Here is a 24,721-nt window from a genome sequence, read left to right as displayed (position 1 = left end):
GGCTTTCCAGTTTTTCAATTACTATCATTAATTAGCAGTTTCAATTTTTACACTTCCTATTAGAGAAATGGTCAGATGGACAAAGACGACGCTGGCTAAAAGGTTTAAACCTAGAAAACCAAACTTACACCTTTCAGCTAGAGGAAAAGGAAAGAGCTCGTCTCACACCAGAGTCCGCCACTGTGTGTCTCTACACTAGAGAGACACTACCTCAGGCCGATGAGAGGCTGTATCCTTTCAACACTCAAGAGTTGTCGAGGAAGTACTAGCTTGCCTCCTCACCCCACTATGCATACAGATACTGAAACTGCTTTCAGAGCCTTCTCCCTCACCTCATGGCCCTTCGGAGGTGAAGTAAACATGAACCCACCTTCCAGATGTAGAAGGCGGCTCAGAAGTCACGCCCAGTCTCACACAGGAAGCATCACTCCCTCCCACTGCCCCTGACCTCGCAGTTCTCATTATTTCAGGTTGGCAGCAGTTCCAATGGCATCTCAGTTTTGCAACAGTGCAGTGCACGCATCAGTGGCTTCCACAGGCCAAGCAGGAACAAGCTAACTTGTTTTACCTGTACACTATTCACAAATGTTTGCCTCTCCTTTCGAGGGACAAAGGTGCTGTCTGGTTAGGAGACACTAAAGGGCTTCCTGTCATTTGATGTCAGGTCTTGGTCACATGTGACCCATAAAGATACCGAATCTGCAAGCTCTGAGTAAAGTCCGTGGCACAGAGACACCTCTCATCTCGTGCGGAATGATCACGAGTGATCCAGCTCTTTCTAGGTTGTCAAGAGTTCTCCTTTTAACAGAAGGGAGCAGTCCTCTGCATTATGCCAGCAATCTTTACTCACTGGAGACGCTACTTGATTCATTATGAAGATGAACCCCCTATACACCCTATACACTTCCTTAGAAATGTTTAAATGCAGAATAGCTACTACCGATAGGGCTTCTACGGTGTCTTTTTCTTTTTTCTTTCTTTTTCTTTTTCTTTTTTTTTTTTTTTTTTTGATTTTCGAGACAGGGTTTCTCTGTAGCTTTTGGTTCCTGTCCTGGAACTAGCTCTTGTAGACCAGGCTGGCCTCAAACTCCCAGAGATCCGCCTGCCTCTGCCTCCTCAGTGCTGGGATTAAAGGCGTGCGCCACCACTGCCCAGCGCTTCTACGTTTTCTTTGCTGATCCTTATGCCTTTGATCCAAACTTTCATTATCTCCAATTGAACTACAGCATCTCAGAGTCCTGGGACTTCTCAGCACGTCAGTCTCTCGCATACGCATACCAACACACACACACACACACCTTCTCATACACATACACAAGCACACCTAGAAACTGAACTGTCACAAATTCTCCCAATCATAATAGACTTGCTCTACAGGCTCTGATTTTCTCAAGGTTGAGACCACAGCTACAACGAACTCTGTGTCTTGAGAAGCAAAAAGGTAAGTACTTTTAGCTTTTCCAGCTACAGAAATTCATATCAGAGAAAATTTGGAGAAGAGGAAAAACTATCCATTATCTCCATACAAATAAATGGTTGACATATCCGTTTCTCTGCCTTTTGACTAAAATTCAGAGTAGAAACAGGTGATACAGCTTAAGTACCAAGTGCTGGGAAGACAGTGTTGACCAAAGAGCACACTCCTGACAGGCACCAATTTGATTATGTTCTACCACATTATTCTAAGAGTAATCAGTGTGGTACAATGTTTTATTAAATACACGTTTGCTTTATTTTTTGAAAAGTAATACATACTGAAAGAATCTTTCGAATACTGTACTCTCTTTGCTCCCAGTTCCTGTCCTAAAGGCAATCTCTAAAACAATTCTACAGAACTTTCAAGAACTATCACACAAACACAGGTTAAACAGAGTGTTGCTTATTTGGTGGCTTGTTTGCCCGTCTTAAGAGACCAAAGGTACATATGCAGAGGTTCCAAAACTACCATGTAAAAGTACATTAGAAATATCATTTCTTTCGCAGAGTTCACCTCATTAAATATGCAAAGTTACAGCCGCAGCTCACACCAGGGAGAAATATACATGCACAAACGACTCGCCAGTTCAGACTAACAATAGCAAACACTTTGCAGGAGACACGAGGAGAAAAGCTTGGAGACTCCCCAGAATCAATGCCAAAGGACGGACCTGGTTTGCATGGAGAAGAGAAGCATCTTTATATATGTTTTCCATTTGCAGAATAAATGTCATTAGTAAACGCAGAACAAAGCGAGCACAAGTTTGTAGTAGTTCTGGAATGATCGTTTCTCAGACAAGCTTACTAAGAGTTTAACAGGCAGCAAGGCTCCAGAAGCCGCCTTATTAGAACTCACATGGGAAGCGCAGTGTGGGGGGTGGCGGGTAGAGGTCATTCCATGCGGCTGTGTGACTGACATCTTGCCAAGTCCTCCAGTGCAACCCTGCAAAATCTGCCGCTCGGGGAGCCCACAGCCGAAGCAAAGAGAGAAAGTGATCTACTCAGGTTCCCATTATGGAATCTGCCAAGTCTGGCTGATGGTAGTGGCTCCTTTTGGGGAAGAGGGGAGTAGGGGGGTTGTAAATGATTATATGAAATGTGTGGTTTAAATCTGAAATGTTCCCTCATTGCGATACCAGCTTGTATCTCAAGCCAGTGTTCCCTAGACAGTGGTGCTATTTTGGGAGACTGTGGAACCTTTAAAAGATGAGGTTTGTCTGAAAAAAGTAGATCATTAGGTTGAAAGTTAGAGTCGGTTCCTAGTGCCTGCCTCTCTCTGTTTCATGGTTTGCTGTGATGTGAACAGTCCCTGATGCTGCTCCGGCTGCCATGAACCCCATTGCTCCACCATGCCCTCTCTGCCACGATGGGCTGAAAGTCTCTTCAAACTAGGAACCAAAATCAATTTTTCCTCCTGTAGGTTATCTTTGTCAGGTATCATGGTAACAAGGATATAAAAGTAGCCAGTACAGACACTCACTGGAATAAATAATTGTAATAATAATAAATAGAAGGGAAAGGTAGAAAGGAGAAGGTAAGAGAACGAGTAAGTCATCTGAAAGCGAATAGCCAAGGACTTTCATTTCTTAGTGGGTTGAAGACCAAGCAGAGAATCTCAAGCAAGAGCTCTGTCACTGAGCGCCAGCCCCAGCCCGTGAGGTTCTCCAACACCCTAGTTACCACACAGTTCAGTTTCACTGGGCCTGTGAACTTCAAACTTGGCAAACCCTGGAAGCAGTGAGGTCTGAAGGATGTCTAATGAGTCCGTGCACTTCACCCTTCTCCTCCTCACCTCCCTGCCAGTCTCTCACAGGAGAGTTGGCTGACCTGGGCAATAAACTACAGTTGAAGCCAGGCATAACATATCAAGACTTTTCCAGTAGTTCCTTCTCATTTATCTGACACTAAACCCTTCAGAGCAGTGGCGGCGGCAATGACCACTTAGCCCTGGAAGGTTAAATGAGATGGGGACGGCTCGCTAACTTCCCAATGATGATTCAGGTATACTAGGGCAGCTGCAAGACAAGACCACTGTGAGGACCATCAAGACCACTGTGAGGACCATCAAGACCACTGTGAGGACCATCAAGACCACTGTGAGGACCATCAAGACCACTGTGAGGACCATCAGGACCACTGTGAGGACCATCAAGACCACTGTGAGGACCATCAAGACCACTGTGAGGACCATCAAGACCACTGTGAGGACCATCAAGACCACTGTGAGGACCATCAAGACCACTGTGAGGACCATCAAGACCACTGTGAGGACCATCAAGACCACTGTGAGGACCATCAGGACCACTGTGAGGACCATCAAGACCACTGTGAGGACCATAAGACGCCCATCACAGAAACCCAAACCCTCTCCAGCCTTATTCGGAAATACTAATAAAATACAAGAGTTTAAGCGAACATCAACAGGATTAATTTGATCCCCAACCAAATTAATAGACAGAACTCGATGTCCTCAGAAAAGACTAAAGAAATTTCATAGTCTCAAAGGAGAAGGAGATAGGAATGCAGATATACTTTGCATAGAAGGGGGAAGGAGAGCTGGGAATAGAAAGACAAATGAAGCAATGATGGATGAAGGGAATTGCACCAATGCTACCCATCATTAGAGACAGGGCCCACTGGAGGCCCATTCTGGGTACACACAGGTCCATATAAAATCATTCGACCCTTTAAGGATACACTTTCCCAACCACATGTTGCAAAAATCGAAACAACTTGCTTGGCATCCGCAGGAGAAAGCAAACCTAAACTCAAGATGAACTGTCTGCTCTTTACTCCAAACTCATTTAGGTAAAAAGTAGAATAAAGACATACTGAGCTAAACTTATAACAACATCATTCATTACAGAGGCCAAAGGGCAGGGCACTGGCTAGATTCCTAAGTAATTAAAATATATTAGCACATGCAAATCAGTGTAGCTAGAGCCAACAGCAGGAAATATATTATTAACATTACTTAAGATTGAATTCATATTGTCAATGAAATATGAGAACTAAGCAAAACCATCAGGAACTAAGCTACTTTAGTTGGACCACGGTCCCTCATAAATATGCCAAGTCAGTCCCTCCCGCTGAACTACAACCTAGTCCTTCTAGCCCCCTTGAACCTAAATTGGGTTCAATTTAGGGCAAAGTCCCTCTACCTTGCCCAACTAGTTCTGAACTCCTGGGCTCAATTGATCTGTCTACCTTAGTTTCCTGAGTTGTTTGACCTGCAATGCATATGCCAAAAGCATCTACATTTTTATTATTGGGTTTTTTTGTTGTTGTTGTTTGTTTTTATTTTTTTGAGGTAGCCATACTAGCCAGACTACCCTCAAAATCATGGCAGTCCTGCTTCAGTGCGAAGAATGCTTGCGTAAGTCACTGGACCCAAGTACCTCTTTTATTAATAATTTATTTATATTTTATGTACATTTGTCTGCATGTATGTCTGTGTGAGGGTGTTGGATCCTCTGGAACAGGAGTTACAGACAACCCGGAGCTGCCACGGGGGTGCTAGGAATTAAACCCAGGTCCTCTAGAAGAGCAGCCAGTGCTCTTACCCACTGAGCCATCTCTCCAGCTCCCCCACCAGCTCTGGTTTTTTTGAAAAATAAACAAAAATGTCTTCCTTCAGTAGGAATAGAAAAATGAAAGCAGTTAAAAGCTTACTCACTTACTTTACAAAAAACCTGCATGCACAGTGAAGAGAGTCACAGAATACTGGAAACAGCTTTTCAGGCTTCTAATGTTCCAGGGCATCAGCATCTTCTGGAAGCATTAGTGAAACTCGGAGGGGGGCGGGGGGTGAGTCCAGAACTTCTCCAGGCTGGGTAAGGCCAGGCATCTGCCTTTTCACAAGTTTCCAAATAATGCTCTACGGTCGCTACTTCAGTCCTTTGAAAACCACTGCCCTGAGGAGACGCTTCCGTGACAGACAGGTCGTGTGCAATAAATGATTGCAAAAAGACACTTTATCCTAACCAAATGACCAAGAAGCAATTCATGGTTATAAAGCCAAAGGAGAATCCAGCTAAATTTGGTAAAATCTGTGGGTCTCTTGCCAAAGAGACAAGTTCCCCAGTCAACTGCCAATAAGTAAGCTGCACCCAGGGTCTCAATCATTCTTCACCCAAACCAGGACGCTGGTCATCAGAAGACCATGATTACCAGTGGAACGTGAGAGGTGGAAATTGCCACAGGTAACACCGAGAATGAGGAAATAAGAAGAGGAAGAAACCCTATCCCGATAACCTAGCTGCCAAGGTCCACGTCCACTCTAACTATGCATGTTTTCCTCACCTCTTCCCAGAGAACTCACTAACTTCAGCAAAGCCATCTAGCAACACTGCCCGTCCTAAAGGTACTCCCAAACCATAGGACCTTGGGCCAGTCGGAACAGAGTGCACCTTGTGCACACACACCCATACCTACTCTCTACTTACTCTCTATTTTACTGAGCTACTTGCTCAAGAACATTTTGTTTAAACAAAAAAAAGAGAGAGAACATCTCAAAGCCAAGGAAGATACCTACTACTTAGGCACCCATAAAATACCACAAACCTGCGGGGCCAGAGAGATGCTTAGCCGTTGAGAGCATTGGTTGCTCTTCCAGATGACCCGGGTTGAATTCCCAGTGCCCACATGGCAGCTCACAACTGCTTGTAAAGCCAAGATCTGACACTCTCACACAGACATACATGCAGGCAAAACAGCAATGCACATAAAATAAAGATAAATACATTATACTTTTAAAAAGATACCACAAGATATACTTTTTAAAAAGACACCTGTACTGCCTATAAATAAAGGGCTCCATGATGTGTCCCCTCCTAGTTGCTCCCTTACTCCTCAGCATCCACCCACAATAAGCATATATCCTGGCGAAATATTCCCACAACAAACACACCAGAATACTTTTCAGTTGTGCCCCTGATCTATCCGAAGGTCTTATTCAAATTCAGAATCCTCAACAAAGTCTTTTCGTTGCTCCGGCCTTCGGTTCTCACGTTATTACTTCCGCAGAACTTGAGAATACACTAAAAAGAGTTATTCCTTACTCTCAGCCTTCCTTTCTTTCTTCCTTCCTCCCCACCTCCCTTCTTTCCTTCTTTTCTTCTGACAGGGTCTTATGTAGCTCAGGCTGGCCTCAAACTCCTAAGTAGCTGAGGATGGCCTTGAACTTCCAAGGGCTGAGATTTCTGCAGTGCCGGGGATCGAACCCAAGGCATTACACATGCTTGCCATTCATTCTACCGACTGAGCTGTATCTCCAGTCCTCAGATTTTCTTTGAAGTTATAAGTAGCTATGACCCCCTCCCCCACAATGTTTTGTACATAAGAGATATATGCTCAAGTAATGGAAATAACTACAATTTGTTTAGCCCTGTGATCCAACAACCACACATGAATCAGGTCTATAGCTCAAGGTGCTGGAGGAGACACTAAGGTCACTCAGGCAGGGATGGAATTCAGAATTCAGACCCAAATCTACTCAACTTTCAGGCTCTTGCCATCTCCATCCCATTAGGCTGCCTCTGAAGAAGAAAAGATAAAACAGGGTAATAAAGCGAGAGTGGATGCTCGCTGGTCAGTCGGCCACCCCACTGCACGCTTTTCTCATCAAACCCAGGCTTCAAGGGACGGATGGTATACGTAATAAAATGCATTTTACAAATTATCCTATTTAGAGCCATTGGTGTGTGCCACTATATTCTTATGGAAAAGCCCTCTTTTCATAGCAGGGCCCCAGAGCCTGATGGAATGTCTTTATCTATACACAGAATCCTTTGACAAGCCTGAGTGTACTCTATGAATATAAGTCCATGAATTGCCTATGCTTTCTCGTGGAAAAAGCAAGCATTGAAATTGACCTTAAAGAACACAGTGCATCTAATTTTAATAGCACCCCATTCAATTGTCTATAAGTTTCTGGACTTTGATGAATCTTCCTTCCTTGACCAATAGCTGAAAAAGACAGAAGGGAGTAACCCCCTACACACACACACAGACACACACACACAGACATACACATAACTCAGGTATGGCATCTTGGCAAAATGGTGGATGAGGAAAGACTTCAGTCTAGCCATGTTGCTTCAAGTTGTCCCTGTCACCAACTAGCTGTGTGGCCTGACACCATATCGTGGATTTCAGCTTCTGTGAGAATTTTGCCTTACTACTGTCTCCCAATCCCTGTAAAGTAATACTGAGCAGATAGGAAAAATAACACATTTTAAGCACCCAGGCTTAGTTAGGTCACAAGTCTTAATTCCATAGCCCATGGTAATTGCCTGCTCTGGAACTGAGTGACCTCTGCTTCTCTGTTGGTTACCCTGAAGACGGAGCAACATTAGTGCTGTTTGTACAGGGGCCTTGAACCAAAGGGAGCTGTTGTAAAGGTTATGGATGACTGGGGTAGGAATCAGTGGAAGAGTGTAGACAAGGCCTGGGGTTTGGTTCCCAGCGCCATGCCCAGAAAAGGGTAGGTGAGCAAGGGGCAGCTGCAAGCTAACATTTCCCTAGAGAAAAGGTTAGCTAACACCCCAAATAACACGAACTTGGAACGCAAACTTGGTATTACAAGCTTAAACTCTCCCAAACAAGTCATTCAGCACATGTAATTAAAGTTAAAAGCATACTAAAATAACACTTTAGCTGCTGACCTTCGGGAGCTCAACCAAAACACAAGGAGTAGCTTGGCTTTCTGTCTGTGGGGCCAGCATCACAGGGTAGTGTCGCACTTACCTTCTCCCACCTCGCAGATGAACGCGCAGAGGGAGTTAGAGCTGAGCTACACGCAATAGAGCCACCGCCACTGCCCTTTCACACAGCGGTGTTGGCCGCTTCAGAAATGACATTAATGTACAGCACTGGCTGCATTACCCACCTCAATAGTCCAGTTCCCAGGCGATTAGAAGTCACACCGCCCAGCCTTCAGATAAGAGCATCACTCAATAATCAACATTATCAGCTACAGCTTTTCAACACATGAAGAAGGGGGAGGAGATTGATTGATTGATGATGCCCTTGTGTGTATATGTACATGGGTTGCCTGCACATGTCAGTCTCAGGTCTTGCTCTTTCGAAGCTATCTACCTTTTGGTTTTTGAGACAGGGTGTCTCACCGGGACCTGGGGCTCTCTGCTTAGGACAGCTTGCTCACCAGTGAGCCTCAAGGATCATCGGCCTCCCCAGCACTGTGTCTATAAGCGTGTGCCTCCGCCACCATATCTGGATGTTCTCTTCTTTATCTGACCAGGACTCTAGGGATAGATATCAGACCTTCATGCTTTCCAGGCAAGCATTTCACTGACTTAGCTATCGCTCCGACCTTTATGCTGAACTTTTTCCTTCTCTCTCTCTCTCTCTCTCTCTCTCTCTCTCTCTTTTCTCTCTCTCTTTAAAAGATTTTGCTATGTAGCTCAGACGAGCCTCGAGCTCTTCATATAATCCAAGCTGACCTCAAAATCATAATCGTCCCGCCTTGGCCTTGGGTATAAGAATTACAAGCTTGTACCACCACACCTGGTGGATGCTTCGCTTTCTGAAGGGAGCAAACAAGGACACATTGGTCACTGTTATTTTTACAATGCAACTCATGAGAAGGACCTGTGTTTTTCAGAGTAGAAGTCCATCCTTCTTGCCCAGAATGACACTTCAATGTTGACTGGATTGCTAGTGAGGCGGGAACTTAACTGTGGGTCTTTTGCTTTCACAGGCCTTTCTAACTCTCAAGAATTAACTGGAGTAAAACTTTTGACAGATTGTGGTGGCAGTGGATTTTCGGAAGTCATTCAGCAGATACATCATAATTCATTTCAAAGGCAGAAAAGTCACTGAATGTTGCACCTAAGCATCCATGCGTTTAAACCTGTATCTACATCTGTGTCTGTGTTTGCCTATGGCTGTTGCCTCTTTCTTCTTTCTGGCCTCTCCTCAACACTGAACTACTACGATGACAGCATTGCCTTGTTTGTAGCACATCACATGACTTTGCAGGCTGCAGGAGAACATGACCAGGAATAAGAGGAATTAAATGGAAACGAGTCTATATCATTTTAATTCAGTGCACACCTGTGTCCAAATCAGGACGCCCTCAGCAATCTGTCGGAAATCTGAGAAGGTTCGCAAGTACCATGAAGAGTCTACTGACAAATCCCTCAAGTACAACTTAGGATGTGGTATTTTACTGACACGGAACCTGGGAGGGAAGAGGGAGACTTGAGCCAAGTTAATTTAATTGCTTAATGTAAGAATTACTGACTGTAAAAACAGTTCAAGGGGGTAGAGAGCAGAAAAGCCCACACTTGAAGCAAGTAAAATAACTTAATTCAAACAACCAAATGGTTGTGTTTCAACTTTACAAGAGTCTCAAAGACTTGGAATTGTTAGCACCGAACTGACATCAGAACAAACTATTGGCGTTTACTTTAAGTCTTGGGGCTCCAACCTGTGTTGTAGAGCTGGAAACCTCCTGCTCACCTGCTTACCAAACCAGGAAGCAAGAAAAGGCATGCCCTATAACACAAGGTGAGGACAACCCTGTTGTCTTTCCCGACACCGTGTTCAGCCTTGACAAGGGGCCCTGAAAACCAACAACTCATATACCAAACCAGGACCTTCTGGATAAATAGTCAAAGAGTTCAATAGTGTCTATTAATACCAAGGTATACTCTGGCAGATATGCTGTGTGTGTGTGGGGGGGGGGGGTGCACCTGTGGAGGTCAGATAACAACTAGAGGAGTTAGTTCCCTCCTTCTACCATGTGGATCTCGGGAATTGAACTCTGGTCATCAGGCAGCAAAGCACCTTTACTGGCTGAGCCATCTTACCAGTTCTAGATATCATTTTTTAAAAGCATACTATATATATATATATATATATATATATATTCTAGACATGAACATGGTATCAAAAGTATTGTTTATATGGCATAACTGGCTACTGTATTAAAGCCTTCGTATTTCACAGTGTGGTTAACACAGAAGCACATAGTCCCCATTTGACCATGCTGAGTCATGGGAGAACAGCACTTGACAAGCCCAGGGAAGGTAAATCACTCCAAGAATGGGCACCCCCACCCTGCAACGTCAGATTAGCACAAAAAGAGGAAGATTTCCCAGGAAAGACGCTCCACAGAGCAGGCTTCAGGTTTGCCAGGTCTATGCCTCCTTGATTAGGCTCCTAAAACATGCTGAAGTGGTAGGCTGATTCAATAAAAGCCAGGCACCTCAGATGCCCATGCAGGGGTGAACGGAAAGGGGCGTGACCCTGGGCTACATTCATCACCTCTGCAACGGGACATTGCTAATGAGGGCTAGCTCAGGCCACATGATGTCAAACCATGTTGTAATGTGGGGTCACCTAGTTTATAGACTTCATAGTCATCTTACAGCTTGACACAGTGAAACCACCTTATGTACCAAGAGCTGATCACGTGAACGGTCTTCCAAAGCCTGAGGTTGACACTGCAACCGCCAGATGAGCACAGGGCTCCTCCTCCCATCCGGGAGCTCTCTGTGTGGTTTACCAACTGCAAACTGGCCCAGGCTGCAAAATGCTGGGTCGCGCTGGATGCATTTTCTCACTTTACAGAAGTTACAACTAGCTCCTTCTTGTTGTCACAAGAAGAAAGGAGAGAGGGGGAGAGAGAGAGGGAGAAAGAGAGAGAGACAGAGACAGAGAGACAGAGAATCTCCCACCACCTCTGGCAGATCACTCAAAGACTGGGATGTGACTGTGGGAGTTATAGAGTGAGTGTGTGTGTGTTAGGGAAGTTGGCGACCCTCTTCCAAAAATTTCATCTGTGTTCCTACCAAACACCCCAAACCACACGAACACACTAACTCTGACGCAGGCATCACCACCTTAACTTAAACCTGGTACTTCTGCTACCAAAGCCAGTTTGAGCAAAAGATTAACCCATGGTTCTCGGCCATGAGTTTGCCGACAGGGCCAACCCTGGAGAAAAAGCCAGCTTACTGTTTGTTTTAAAGGAAACACTTCCTACCACAGATTTAGGACTCTGAACTCTGCACACGGGGCCACGTGGTTGGTGATAATCTGGCTCCCTCTTGTTAGTCAAAGCCACCTCTTTCCGCGGGCAAGCCCGGGTAACCCACACCACCACCTTCAAGACAGGCTCCCAGTCTTTCCTCACAGAAATCCTCCCGCGCGAGGGATTGGGGGCGGGGAGAGCCGCCAGGAAAGTGGGTGGGGGCGGGACGTGTCCCCGTGGGCTTTGGCTGAAAGGGCCTAACACCTGTGGGGCCCAAAGTGGCTCCAGCTGCTCAGGTGAGGCCCAAAAGAGGCTAGGAGGAGGAGAAGCCTGCCCTTCCGAGAAACTGACTTCACCTCTTGCGGAGCGCGCAGTCACAGCACTTGCGGTGCCCACCTGTAGCCACAGCAAACAAACTTTCCTCCCCTTAAGGGTGGGAAGCATCAGACCCCCTACGCCCCCCGCTGGCCCCAGCCGGCAGCGCCTGGAACTAGGCGGGCTCCTCACCTGACACCCCTAAACCACAACCTGATCTGCGCCCGCGCCGCTGAGGCTTGCGGGGTGGAGGGACGTGGCTGGAAGCTGGGGTTAGGAATTTGGAGGACAGGGGCGGAAATAGGCGCTCGGCTGCTTTGCAATCCCACTTCCCAACTTTGCCAGCCGCTGCCCTCCGCGGCGCGCACCCGGCCCCCCTCGGCCTCCCCAATGCGGTCCCAGCGAGAGGGGTTCCCCAAGCTCAGAGGGAGCCCGCGCACTCACAGCCATAGCGGGGCCGTTGCAGCGACGGCAACTCTTCGTGCGGCATCCTGCGCTGCTCCGGGGGGCCTCCCGGGGCGCGCCCCCCGTGGCTCTCCTCGCTGGCCAGGCTCGCCGGCTCCGCGCCCCAGGGGCGCGCTCCAATCCCGCCTCCGGCTGCCCTCGCCTGGCTTCTCCGAGCTGGCCGACCCTCTCCCTCGGTGTTCCTTCGCCCGCGCCCGCGGCGGCCGCGTCTCGCTGACACCGGGGCAAAAGTGAACTCTCTCCTTCCTCGCTCGCCCGCCCGCCCCGGGCCGCGCCGCCTCCCCCAGCAGGTTTCCTTTCTCCTCCCGCCCGGCCCCGTTATTCACCGCCGTGGGAGCGCGCCGCCGAGCAGCGACCCCTACTGGACGCCCAGCGCAGCGCGGGGGAGCGAGGTCCCGCCTCCCGGGAGAGGAAGGGGCTGAGTGGCATTCGAGACCCCTGCAGCTGAGGCCCAGCGCACAGCTGGAGGGCGCCTTGGAGCGTTCAGAGGGTGGAAGTGAACCAGCGCAGGGAAGAGCAAGAAAAACCGCAGCAGACCACAGGCACCCTGTTCGCCTGGTGTTGCTCGGTGACTGGGGGACAAACACTGCAGTTCCTTTTCCTCTAGGGAGACTGCACGGGGACACCACTTCCCCCGCCTGCTTTTGGATTTGGGGGTTTAAAGGAAAGTTGCTTGTGACTTTTGGTCTACGAGATACAGGATTGCCTTTTTTTTTTTTTTTTTTGACAAGAAACGGTAAGGGTGAGCTCTTGCTCACGCTGGAGCGGCAAGATAAACAGTCTCCAAACAACACGCAGAACACAACTGCCAGTCATCCGCCCATCCCCTCTGCCTGCCCGCCCCAATGTGCAAAACTGTCTCTCAGGCCCAGCCGGGGTCGCACAATCACAAACCCCTTTCCGGCTCAGCGTTTGAGACAGAAACCACAAGTGGCTGTTTCAAAAGCCGACGTTTCATGCGGTCGCTTGGAAACTGGAGGAATGTGGAGCCCCTCTAAACCTGGGCTCCCGCTTTTTCACAAATGTGGGGCGTGTGGGTGATCACATGACTGGAAAAGAATAATCGGAAGAGATGATTTAGCTGAAGAACGGTGGTCTAGCGACACTGGTCACCTTTAATTAAGCTAAACCACAAAGAGCGGCCAGCCGTTTTCTGGGAGATATAGTGAACTCTTGAAACTGGAAATTCAGAGTCTCGGGTTGAGGCTCCTGAACTTGCGTTTCTTAACAAGCCACCTGTGTGGCTGAAACTAAGCCAGTTTATGAGTTAGATTGACACGAGGAGTTTAGATCTCTTTGGACTTGAGTCTCATTGGATGAGAGCAGGAGGCACTTTTTTCCTGGAGACATTGCAATCTCACCTGGTTGGAAGGTGATAAAAGGGATTTTTCTTTCCTCAGAAAGTAGATGCTTCTAATGTTATGGGAACTCAGAGAGGGAAATAGCCACAGTTTGAAGCAGAGGCCACGGCAGTGGTGATCATCCAGAGGCCAGTTTATTAGCCCGGCTTCTTCATGTCTTAAGAGATGCCATGTTGATCTCTAAAATGCAGGCTTCCTGTTTATTGAATACAACTCCTCACACACCAGTTTTGAATGTGAGCACAGGACTTAGGGCCTCAACAAGTACACAGTCTCTGTATCTAGAGGTGGGGCGAAATCACTGAACTACAATGGCCTGAGGAGACGATAAAGTGTGGCGTCAGGTGGAGTTTGAAGAATAGGCAAGAGCAGGGTGGAGACTATCCTCTCCCAGGAGACAGGCAAGGGTGGGAGAAAACGGGCTGGAACCTGAGGCAGCCCTGAGGAGGAGCTGGGAAGCTGTTACTAGCTTGTAGAGGACTTTCTGAATGTCAGACCAAGAACACTGAGTATGACCATTCAAGAACCTTTGAGAGCTCATAAAGACTTGCCAGGGTGGTTTTGTTATTTGTTATTTTTGAGATAGGATCTTGCCCTGACCCTAAGCCCTCCGACTCCTGATCCCACAGCCTCAACCTCCCAAGTGTGGGGACTGCATATGAGGGCCACCACAACCACCCAGTACTTCTTGGTATTGAGCATGAAATGGCAGAATGTTCTGGAGTTGACAATTGGTGAATTCTGGAGCAGGTTATAAAATATATTAGAGCAAGCAAGGTGGAGATGCTGGTGTTGGAAGGAGGGCTACAGCAGGGTTAAGAAAGAGGGGCTTTTGTGAAGTCCAGCTCGGTAAGCAAGCTGGGGGCTGCTTTCCTACAGACAGGTCCAAGAACCTCAGCACTCAGAGAACAATCACACATGCTCCCAGGTGTTGTGGAATATTAGTTAAGGATTCATTTATGCTGTGAAACATTTGTTTAATGGTGCAAAAATGTTGCATTCTTTTATGTTGCATTTGTTTAACTCTGTAAAACTCTGTTACTTTGTTGGTCTAAAATGCCTGATCTAATAAAGAGCTGAACAGTCGATGGCTAGGTAGGAGAAAGGATAGGCAGGGGCTACCAGGCAGAGAGAATAAAAAAGAGATAGAAGAAGAGATATCCAAGGAGAAAAAAGCCACTCAGCTACACAGTAAGCCATGGAGTAAGAAGGAAAGAAATGAGTACTACACAGTGGTTAAAAAAAAAATCTTGAAATTTGTAGACCAATGGATGGATCTAGAAAAAAAACAAAACAAAACATCGAGTGAGGTAATTCAGACCTAGGGAGACAAATATAATATGTACTCACTCATAAGTGGCTTCTAGACATAAATAAAAGAAAAGACCAACCAACAGCCCATAACCCCAGACAACCTAGACAACAAAGAGAACCCTCAAAGAGACAAACAGGGATCTACATAGGAAAGAAAAAAGACAAGCTCTCCTGAGTAAATTGGGAACATGGAAGTCACAGGAGAAGGTAAAAGGGGATGGGAAGAAAGGGAGGGGAGCAGAGAAAAGTGTATAGCTCAATAAAAATAATTTTAAAAAGAAGTTTTAAAAAGGTATATAGAAAGGTAAAAGCCTAGAGGCAAAAGATAGACAAGATAATTTAATTTTAAAAAATCTGGCTAGAAACAAGCCAAGCTAAGGCTGGGCATTCATATGTAAGAATAAGACTCTGTATTTATTTGGGAGTTGGTTGGCAGGCCCCTAAAAAGTAAAAGAGAAAAAAAACCAAACCAGCAACAATGCATAGGTAGGCTGGATAGAGCAAAATCCGCTGCTGGTAGAATATGAACACCAAGATATAAGAGAGATTACAGTTCTAGGTTCACTGACTGCTGCCTGATGAGCTCCCTTGAGGATCTGCGGCTGTGACAGCTGATGCCACTCTGAGAACTGAATGCTAAGAAGCAGTCCTAAGGCCGGGCTCCTTTCTTCAAGTGTCTGAAGTCAATCTCTGTCATGTGTGTGCACTCTGCCATCTCACAGACCGCCACACAAACCCATCAGGAAAGAAGCTCACCTGCAGAATGTTGGATTATTGTTTTCAGGTCTGACTTCAACCTTAGAGTCAGATAATGCATGTCAGCATGTCTGTTTTCTTCTTCTTTAATTGTGAGAACAGCAAAAACAAACAAAAACCACTAGGCTAGACCATGGGGGTGGGGAGAAAATGTTTCTTGGCTGTTGTTTTGCTTTGGGTTTCCTTTTCTACAAACACGTGTTTATTTAGCATGTATATATGTGCACATGGCACTTGTGTGCATGGTGCAGGTGTGGAGGTCAGAGGGCAGTTTGGTGACATTGGTTTTCTGCTAGCATCATTTGGGAACTGGGAGGTAGCACTCAGATTGTCAGGCTTGGCAGCAAGTGTCTGTACCCACTAGGCTCCCAGACACTTTTTGTAAGGCAAGAGAGTTCTTTCTTTGCTGCAGTATTAAAAATGACATTGAAGAACTGCAAACCATTATCATCATCACTATTATAATTATTGTTAAGTTGGGAGCATAGCCTCCAGCCTCTGGCATCCATCCCAGCCCCCAGACCTGGGAGCTGTATTGGTCTGGACTCCAAATCCCAGCATGCCAAGTCCTGACACCTGTTCCCCCAACCCCAGGGTCAGGGGAATCAGGGCCACTCCCACAGGGCATCTAAGTGAACTCCAGAGGAGAAACACGTGGTTTTTGGGTCTGCTTGGGCTCCCTGCTGTCCTGTCTCCCCGCCATATGCCCAGCCACCCAAGAGCATCATTCTTAGTAAAGTGATGGGCATTTTGAATTGGTTTGATTTCACCTAACTGGATTTCTTGCGCCAGCAGAGCTGCCCTTTTCTTATTAATTTTTACCTCTCAATTATGATTAGTATTTGAGACATGACCTTCCTATGTAGCTCAGGTCAGGATTGACTTTTGATCTTCCTGCCTCAGCCTCCCAAAGGCTGGGATTATAGGTATGTGCCACTATAGCCAACTCTAATAACCAATTTTTGAAAAAAAAATATTGGTATTGTGAGGGAGCTGGAATTTTTGTTAATATTGTGTTTCAAATTAAATTTACACACAACTCTTCTGTTAAAAAGTTGAAATGTTAAATGAAAATGCTTGGAAATTAAAAAAAAAATTATGGTACTACAGTTTGAAACTAAGGCCTCCCTTAAGCAAGGAAGCCCCTACCACAGGGCTATATCCCAGCCCCCTTTTTGATTTTCTGCTCTGAGACAGGGTCTCATTGTTCTGTCTAGTAGTTCAGTCTAGCCTCGTCCTCCTCAGGCACCCCTTGTACTTATAATGCCCCCCTTAGTCTCCTAACAACAGGGCTGGCCTTTTGGTTTTTTTCCTGCATAGGATCTGGTTATCAGACTCTCCATCCTTCTTCAGCCTAGGAAAACCCGCAACTCAAAAAATAACCACATAAAGAGACAAAAGTATGCTCATGTCAGAATTTTAACATACAACGTTAACATCTGTTCCCTTTAAAAATGGTTTAAGGGCTGGAGAGATGGCTGAGCAGTTAAGGACACTTGTCTTACAGAGGATGCAGGTTCAGTTCCCAGCACCCACATTATAGCTAACTTTCTGTAGCTCTAGTGCCAAGAGATCTGCTGCCCCCTTCTGACCTCTACAGGAACTACACACATGTTGTGTACAGACATACATGCAGGCAAAACACCCATAGGCATAAGATAAACATAAACAAAACCTTTAGAAAATTATTTGACTTTCTAATGAGATAGCACTATTGATCATTTGAACAAGTCTATCCAAAACAGTGGCTTATTGTTTCTTTTAAGCATGAGGCACAAAAAAAAAAAACTTTGAAAGATAATCAAGGTTTTTTCAAAAGATGGGGAGACGTGGTGTTGTCAAAGTTTTCTAATTTGTCTTCCATTACAGAAAAAGAAGGATTGTAAGAAGAAACCAGAGCTAAACTTTACGGTAATGGAGAACTCTGTATCTAAAAATGGAAGTGGTTACAGCTCAACATCAGATTAAAAGAAAACAGAATCGGAAATGAAGGAAACAGCTGGTATTTCTGCTCTGCAAAACAAAAGTAGGAGGTGGAATAGTGGGAGAAAGAAAGTGGGAGAGCTGGATTCCCCTCAGCATTGTGTTACACACGGGGAAACTTAGGCACAGCTTCAGAGCAAGAACAGTGCCTAATTACAGTTCTGGCTTCTGGGGGTCTCTGCCTCTCCTATTATATACAATGTTTGTCCATGTGTACTATGTGTCTGTATATACACTGTGGCTTTTGTTGTTTGTCTACATTTACACTATGGCTTTTGATGAAATCCTTCCCCCTTCACTAAAGCCTATCATTTTGGACAGCTTTCACCATTTCCGTAAATGTTAAGTCAGTGACATTTCCAGCAGTCTTTCAATCCTACGCCCTCCCTGTTGTGCTTCGAGGGTAAAGCTGCAAGCGAGTCAAAGTTGGAAAGACAGTCTAAGCTTGAATTTGAGTGAATCAAATAAAACCATCCACAACCTGACGATGATTCCCCCCATTTCATGGTTTAAGAAAGTTAGAGCCCTGTACTCTGAGAATCTAATTCCCAGGGCAGCCTGCGAATGAACAAGCGGAGAGAGCAGCATGGGTCACCGGCCCCACCCCTTTATTATTGTTCATCTCCATTACTCTGAGTCAGTTTCCCCACTAGCGTTCATCGTTCAGTGTATGTTGGATTATCTGCTGATTCTTCGACATCTTCCTTTAGAACATGACCTTCTTTGTTTTTATCTTATTTTGTTATTCAAACAGGGTCTTATGATTGCAGACTAGCCTCCTATTCCATATAGCTAAGAATGATCTTGAACTTCTGGTCCTCTTGCCCCCACCTTCTAACCACTGCAAGTACAAGCCTGGGATAGCGCACTCATTAATGCTGACGTGTGGGGATCAAATTCTGGACTTAGTGCATGCTAGAAACATCCTTAGCCCCTAGAATGAGAACTTGTTCCTCCAGGAGAGAGCACAAATGCAGTCCCCCGCCACCACAAATTATGCAATTTCCCGCATTTGGGGAACTGAAGAGGTCAGCACATCTCCAGTGCAGTGGATAAGCCTCAGCTGGGAAATCACCTTTGTGGTCCTGCTGTCTTCCCTGTCAGGTAGGTATGAATAGAAACTTCTAGACAGCTGTGACTTGGCCTAGTTCTTCACTGCTGAGCCTAGTACTTCTGGGAGTGTGGTAGCTACTCAGTTATTTTGTTGCAAAATGGAATGTATTAAATTCTTACATGGACCCTTTCCCCTTCTAGAAATAACTGCTACTTTCTATCCTCTGAGTCTCAAAGGAAATAAATGGTGAAGCTGAGTTCCCCTAGGCTAGGCTTGCTTTCCCCAGCACAGAAGCCTATCTCTTACTTCATAGACTGACAATGTGGACTTTAAGGTTCAACTCATTCACTTCCGCCAAACACAGATTGTCGTCCCCCCAACCCCACCCCTCAGCCACCATTTAACTGTCTTTACAAAGAACTAGGAGCCCCATTCCTCTCTGGGTTCAGGCTCGAGTTTCCATTATCATTTCAAGGCTAATCCTTCAAGATTGGTGTTGTCTTTTCTGTGTGTGAGTGGAGTGTCATCTGATAGGCGCCTAGGAGGTGCGCCTCCACATATCTATAAAGTTCTGAAGCAAACTTTCCAAGCCATCTGTACCTTCCTGTTGACTGTAATGCAAAGTTATTTTAAATTGCTCAGGCTTTGGGAGGAGCAGGTGGCCTTGGCTTTAATTTCCCCAGCCTGACTCTCAATCCCCCACCCCTTGCCCCACTATAGACTACCTTCGTTAACTGATGGGGAACAGATTTCTAGCTGATTGATGAGAACTTGTATATGTTGGAAGAAGCTTCTTTAGTTACCATGGGAACAGGACCCATGAATGAAGTCTGAGATTTTGTGAGAAAACTCCAAAAGACCAAGGCAAAAGTCTTGTCACCTCGCTTCCCCACAACATGGGTTGTTCCTGGAATGTGCTTCCCTGCCCTAACTTGGCTTGTTCCTGGAATGTGTCTCCCTGCCCCTCCCAGGTGTCTGTGAACAGCAGAGGGTTTGCTCCAGATTACCCATAATCTTACCTTTGTTATTCAAAAATGTTCCTAGTACAGTTTGTACCCAGGACAGTGACTGTATAGAACCTAAACTCCTGTTGCCCAAGTCCTTGCTTAACCCTCAGAATACCCTCAGGATACAACTTGTCTGATACGCTAAGTAAAGTTGGCTACTGTTTGAGACTTTAGTCCACCTGATTTTTAGGCTGCACTCTTATAGGTTCACACAACCAACTAGTGTGACAACAGTTACCAAGGGATACAAATCAACACGCCCACTAGGTTAATATTTAACAAGTGTGAGGAGTCAGGAATGCTGGGGAAGGAACACTTAGAGCTAGTATTTTGGGTTGGCCATCTCTAAGGTAAAAATGTGTATTTCAGATGTTAAATAATCCCACATTTACTAGGGCCTCCTGTGAAACAGCCACATACAAAGGCACACATGCAAGAATATTCTTCCCATGGGAAAACTGGAAAAAGCAGTGTCCAGCTGTGGCAGAGTAGATAAATACATTGTGGTATACAGCATTGATAAATACACTGTGGCATCATTTGTGTGCAATTATAAACACACACAGTAATATTACACACTATAAATTGAGATTAGGTACATAGTAAAAGTATAAAGAACAAACAGAAAGAATACACAATTTCAGAGTGAAAATTACCCTGAGAAGTTAGGGAGAAAGGTAGAAAATGCAAAGGTAGACAGGGAACATCAAATATATCGCATTTTATTTTCTTCTTTCTTTTCTTGAGTCAAGAAAAGACTTTGCATGACAAGCTGCCTTCAAACACATGACAATCCTTCTGCCTCAGCCTCTCAAGTGCTGGAATTGCAAGTATGAATCACTACTCCTAGCTTGTATTTTCTTTAGTTGCTTGTTTGCTTGCTCACATAGCTTGTCTTGCTCTCCTCATCCCCTACTTTTTCTATTCCACCCCCTCTCTCTCCCCTCTCTCTGTTTATCTATTTCTCTCTTAGATAATGTGGTTTGAACTCAACCTCCTAGGTAAGTGCCATTGAGCACCATCCTGATCCTCTCAAATTAAAAACAAACAAACAAACAAACAAAAAACTGAAGCAAACAAGCAGTTGTATTCAGGCTGCTATTGGAAGAAGGTCACTTGTTGGTTCCTGGCCACCCGGCAAGCTTAGACCCGAAATAATCATACAAAAACTATGTTAATTAAATCACTGCTTGGCCCATTAGCTCTAGCTTCTTATTGGCTAACTCTTATGTATTAATTTAACCCATCTGTGTTTGGCCATGTGGCTATGGCTTACTGGCTAAAGTTCCAGTGTCTGTCTCTGGCAAGGCCTCATGGTGTCTCTCTGATTCCGCCCTTCTTTCTCCCAGCAAACAGCCTAGCTTCCCTGCCTAGTTCTGTCTTCCCTGCCATAGGCTCAAAGCAGTTCTTTATTCATTAACCAATACAAGTAACACACAGACAGAAGGACCTCCCACACCAGGCTGCACTGACACAGGGTAATCTTCATTACAATTTGATTGAATTTGGAATCACCTAGGAGACATATGTTAAACCCATCAGGCAAGAATAAGACCACTACCATAAATTTTGAAACAAATTTGGAGCAAGCTTTATAAAATACTGGCCAGGATGATGGACACTGACTAGGTCTATACCCAGGATTCCCAGAGAATGGTTCTAAATTATGTTAGTAAGGAGCTTAAAAATGTAAAACCCACAAGGCTATGGACTTCCTGCCTTTGTCCAATCAGGGGCAAGCATGCATCCTGACATACTTCCTGCCTATGTATGATCAAGCACATCCTGTGACTTTGGGTCAACCAGCCTTGTTTATAGAAGTGAAAACACAGCTTGTTACATGAACAGCCCCCAGCATTTCAGGAAATTTTCTGTCCTTGCACAAGTGAGGCTTACAGGTTAGAGGCAATTTTGTTTTATAGACCTCTTAGGCATAGTAATTTAAATTTAAAACATAACTTTAGTCCTGACACATACTTCTACACATGTTCTGTGAAGGTGTTTTGACTAGGAGACATTTAACTAAGGAGGAAAGATCCACCCTGAATGTGGGTGGTGCCATTCCCTGGACTGGGGCCCCGTGCTACAGAAAAGAGGAAATAAGAGGAGGTGTAGGTACCAGCAGCCCTCTCTCTTCACTTCTTGTGGAAGTGAAGCAATGGGGCCAACCGCCTCATGCCCCTGCCTTCATGGTGGACTGTGCACCCTCAACTGGCAAGGTTGTGCAAAGCAAGTCCTTCCTTCCTTAAGTTGTTTTTGTTGGAATTTTATCACAACAAAGAGAAAAGTAATTAATGTGTATAGGCATTCAATAGTTTCCTCTATGTTTGACTTGGTTTTTAAAACAGCATCTTGTGCTTTCCCTTGGCCCTTTTTTTTTTCCAGTTTGTTTGTTTGTTTTGTCTTATTATGATTTTGCTTGCTTTTTAGTTGTCTATCTGTATTAACCCTGATCAGAATATAGCATATAAAAAATCTATTTTCAATAAAAGCTTAAATTGTAAATAAAAAAGGAACAGGCATTTTGTAACTGTCTTTAAAATAGAAATTATGTCATTGTTTCCTGATTTACCATTTTTTGATACAAACGTGTTTTATTTCCTCAATAAGACAAATCCATATTATTTAAAAATGAAACCCCATTGCATTAGACAACAGTGACATAGTGGCAATAGAAATATGAAGTCACACTTACCTTTGTAGGGAGGGTGCTTACTGTTCTTTGAAGTTGTGGCTTATACCCCAAGCTCAGCTATTCCTTAAGGGACTGCTGGGCCCATTCCTGATGATCAATGCCTCCATTTGGGGGATTGGCTAGTGAGTCCTGAACACCCTCTTCAACTCAGCAAAGGATTAGCTTTTCACTAACGACAGGGTGGGAGATAGATTGCATGGCTGCCTGGTCTATTGTCGAAGCAGAACTGGGCCCACTGTAACAAAGTCCCTTTCATTGCAAAGCCTTCCCTGGGGATTTTTATAGCTAACAGGCTACTACTTCATGGTGGCTGTTTAAGGGTTAACTTCACATGTGGATCTAGTCAGCCTGGGGCTGTTTGTGAAAGCCAATGGTGAGACAGGGCACATCCCAGCCATAAAGGCCTACAGCATCAGTGACTGCCTTCTGTCAGGCATAAATACAAGCCTCACTTCACACTCCTTAGACCAAACCAGAGTCATCCAGGTCCACCCAGCTCTCCCGTCAACTGTTTCCTCTGGATTGAAGATGCCATCAATGCAAACATTTTCAGTCACTTCGATTGCAGACCTCCATCATGTCACATTCCTCAGGATCATCTCTTAGTGGTTGGGCCCATTGACACACGTCTTTGTGAATGTGGTCCTGTGTGGACTACTATTTTGTTTCAAATTCTGGCTGTGGTAGGGATGGACAGCTCCAATAGCCGAACCTGTGTTGCTTTTCCTCTTTCCAATCTGTTCTACTTTGTTTCCTACTGTGAATTCCTGTACCAAATACTTTCATTGGGATTCTTTGTCTGAGCCTTTAGCAAATGCCACCTTAGTTGTGGTTTGTGTTTTCATCGTTCCCTTCGACCAGGAAAAATAAAGGTTAATACCTTTGGTAGCCTCCTTTGCTTTTATTTCCTATAATAAGGAATTAAAAGAGGAGCCTCCAAGAACCTAACACAGCAGCAAAGAAGCCATTACTACTACAACAATCCTTCTGATCTTCCAAGGATAGACTTCCAAAGCTGGGATATTCATCTGGAGATGTCTTAGCTTTGTTTTGAGAGAGAGTGTCACACTGTAGCCCAGGCTTCAAATTCCCAACAATTTCCTTGCCTCTGCCTTCCAAACCCTTGGTTAGATGTGTGAGCCACCAAGCCCTGCTTTTCCTGCAGACTTTCAAAGACTGAAAAGTGAGAACTTTCATGAACTTCACCCAGCACATAGTAGGTGTTCAATAAAGTTTTGTAACCATAGTAGAGATCTCGCTGTGTCTTGACACGCAACAGCATCAGCAGGAAGTGTCTTTTCTACAGGAAGAGTCTGCCTACTACTCATCAAGATTGTCGTTTGGTTTCTACTATTTTCTAGGCACGTCAGTAAAACCAGCTGGCTTGAGAAGACTGTTTTCAGTTTTGCTCAGATATCTGCATTTCAAGGATATTAGAGGAAGGTTAGAGTTTTTATTTTACTCCTTATACATTCTATCTTTTTCGTGAGAATTTAACATGAGAAATAGCACACAGCCAGAGCAAGGGTGGCGGAAGAACAAACCCCGCTGACACTCCCCAAGGCGGAGTGAGGGTGGGAGGCGCACCAGTTACCAGAGGAAACCCAGCCAGGTCCAGTCATTGGAAACCTCCTCGTCTATTCAGATATCCCCGCTTCCCACTCAGAGTGCTAATGCTGTCTCATTGTGTGTAGGGTATTTTAAATAAAGGTAAACTGTTTGCACTCTGAGAGCGAGCTCTGCAAACCCTTGAAAGAGTGGGAGATGGGGGGAGAAAATTAAGCAAAATAAAATTAGTAAATTAATAGCAAACTATAATATTGTGAATTGGAGCCAACAGTGCAGCCTGTGCTTAGAGCACTCGGGGCTCTAGCTTTGATCCCTAGATTGAGACTCTCTCTCTCTCTCTCTCTCTCTCTCTCTCTCTCTATATATATATATATATATATATATATATATATATATATATATATATCTCCCCTCGCTGTCTATCTCTCTCTTTCCCTTTCTTCCTCCTCCCCATCCTCTCTTAAACATGCAGTGGTGAATTGCATTCTGAACTTTTTAGCATTTATGTATTCTCAGAAATCTGTTAATCAGTATAAACTTGCGGCCTCAAACTGTACTTCACTGAAACTGTGGGAGGTGCTCCTTCAAAAAGCATTCTGAGCACGGGTGGGAGGTCCTTTTTAACAAGCAGCAAAACCGTAGATGAAATTTTGGGAAGCTGGTTCCTGTTCATAAGCGATTCATTCGCAGTATTGTTCAACATCTCCCCTCGGCCCAGAAGAGCCA

General features: G+C 45.1%; 1 protein-coding gene and 1 non-coding gene across 3 annotated transcripts in view; both read right to left on the bottom strand.

Moving 5' to 3' along the window:
- The window catches only part of Iqgap2 (IQ motif containing GTPase activating protein 2), a 293,513-nt gene extending 280,945 nt beyond the window's left edge, over positions 1 to 12,568 (bottom strand). For both annotated transcript variants that reach the window (XM_057789481.1, XM_057789483.1), the window contains exon 1: positions 12,236 to 12,568. In XM_057789481.1, the coding sequence (XP_057645464.1) occupies positions 12,236 to 12,281 (46 nt within the window). In that variant the 5' untranslated portion in view covers positions 12,282 to 12,568. The remainder of the gene's footprint in view (positions 1 to 12,235) is intronic.
- A 6,058-nt stretch (positions 12,569 to 18,626) lies between these two features.
- LOC130887714 (U1 spliceosomal RNA) lies at positions 18,627 to 18,782 on the bottom strand. The gene has a single exon (XR_009058407.1). It is a non-coding gene; the product is annotated as a U1 spliceosomal RNA (small nuclear RNA).
- Between the last annotated feature and the right edge of the window lie 5,939 nt (positions 18,783 to 24,721).

This window comes from Chionomys nivalis, chromosome 15 (genome assembly GCF_950005125.1).
Source record: "Chionomys nivalis chromosome 15, mChiNiv1.1, whole genome shotgun sequence".
NCBI lineage: Eukaryota > Metazoa > Chordata > Mammalia > Rodentia > Cricetidae > Chionomys > Chionomys nivalis.
The sequence above is the reverse complement of the archived record's forward strand: the minus strand, read 5'-3'. Positions and strand labels throughout refer to the sequence as shown.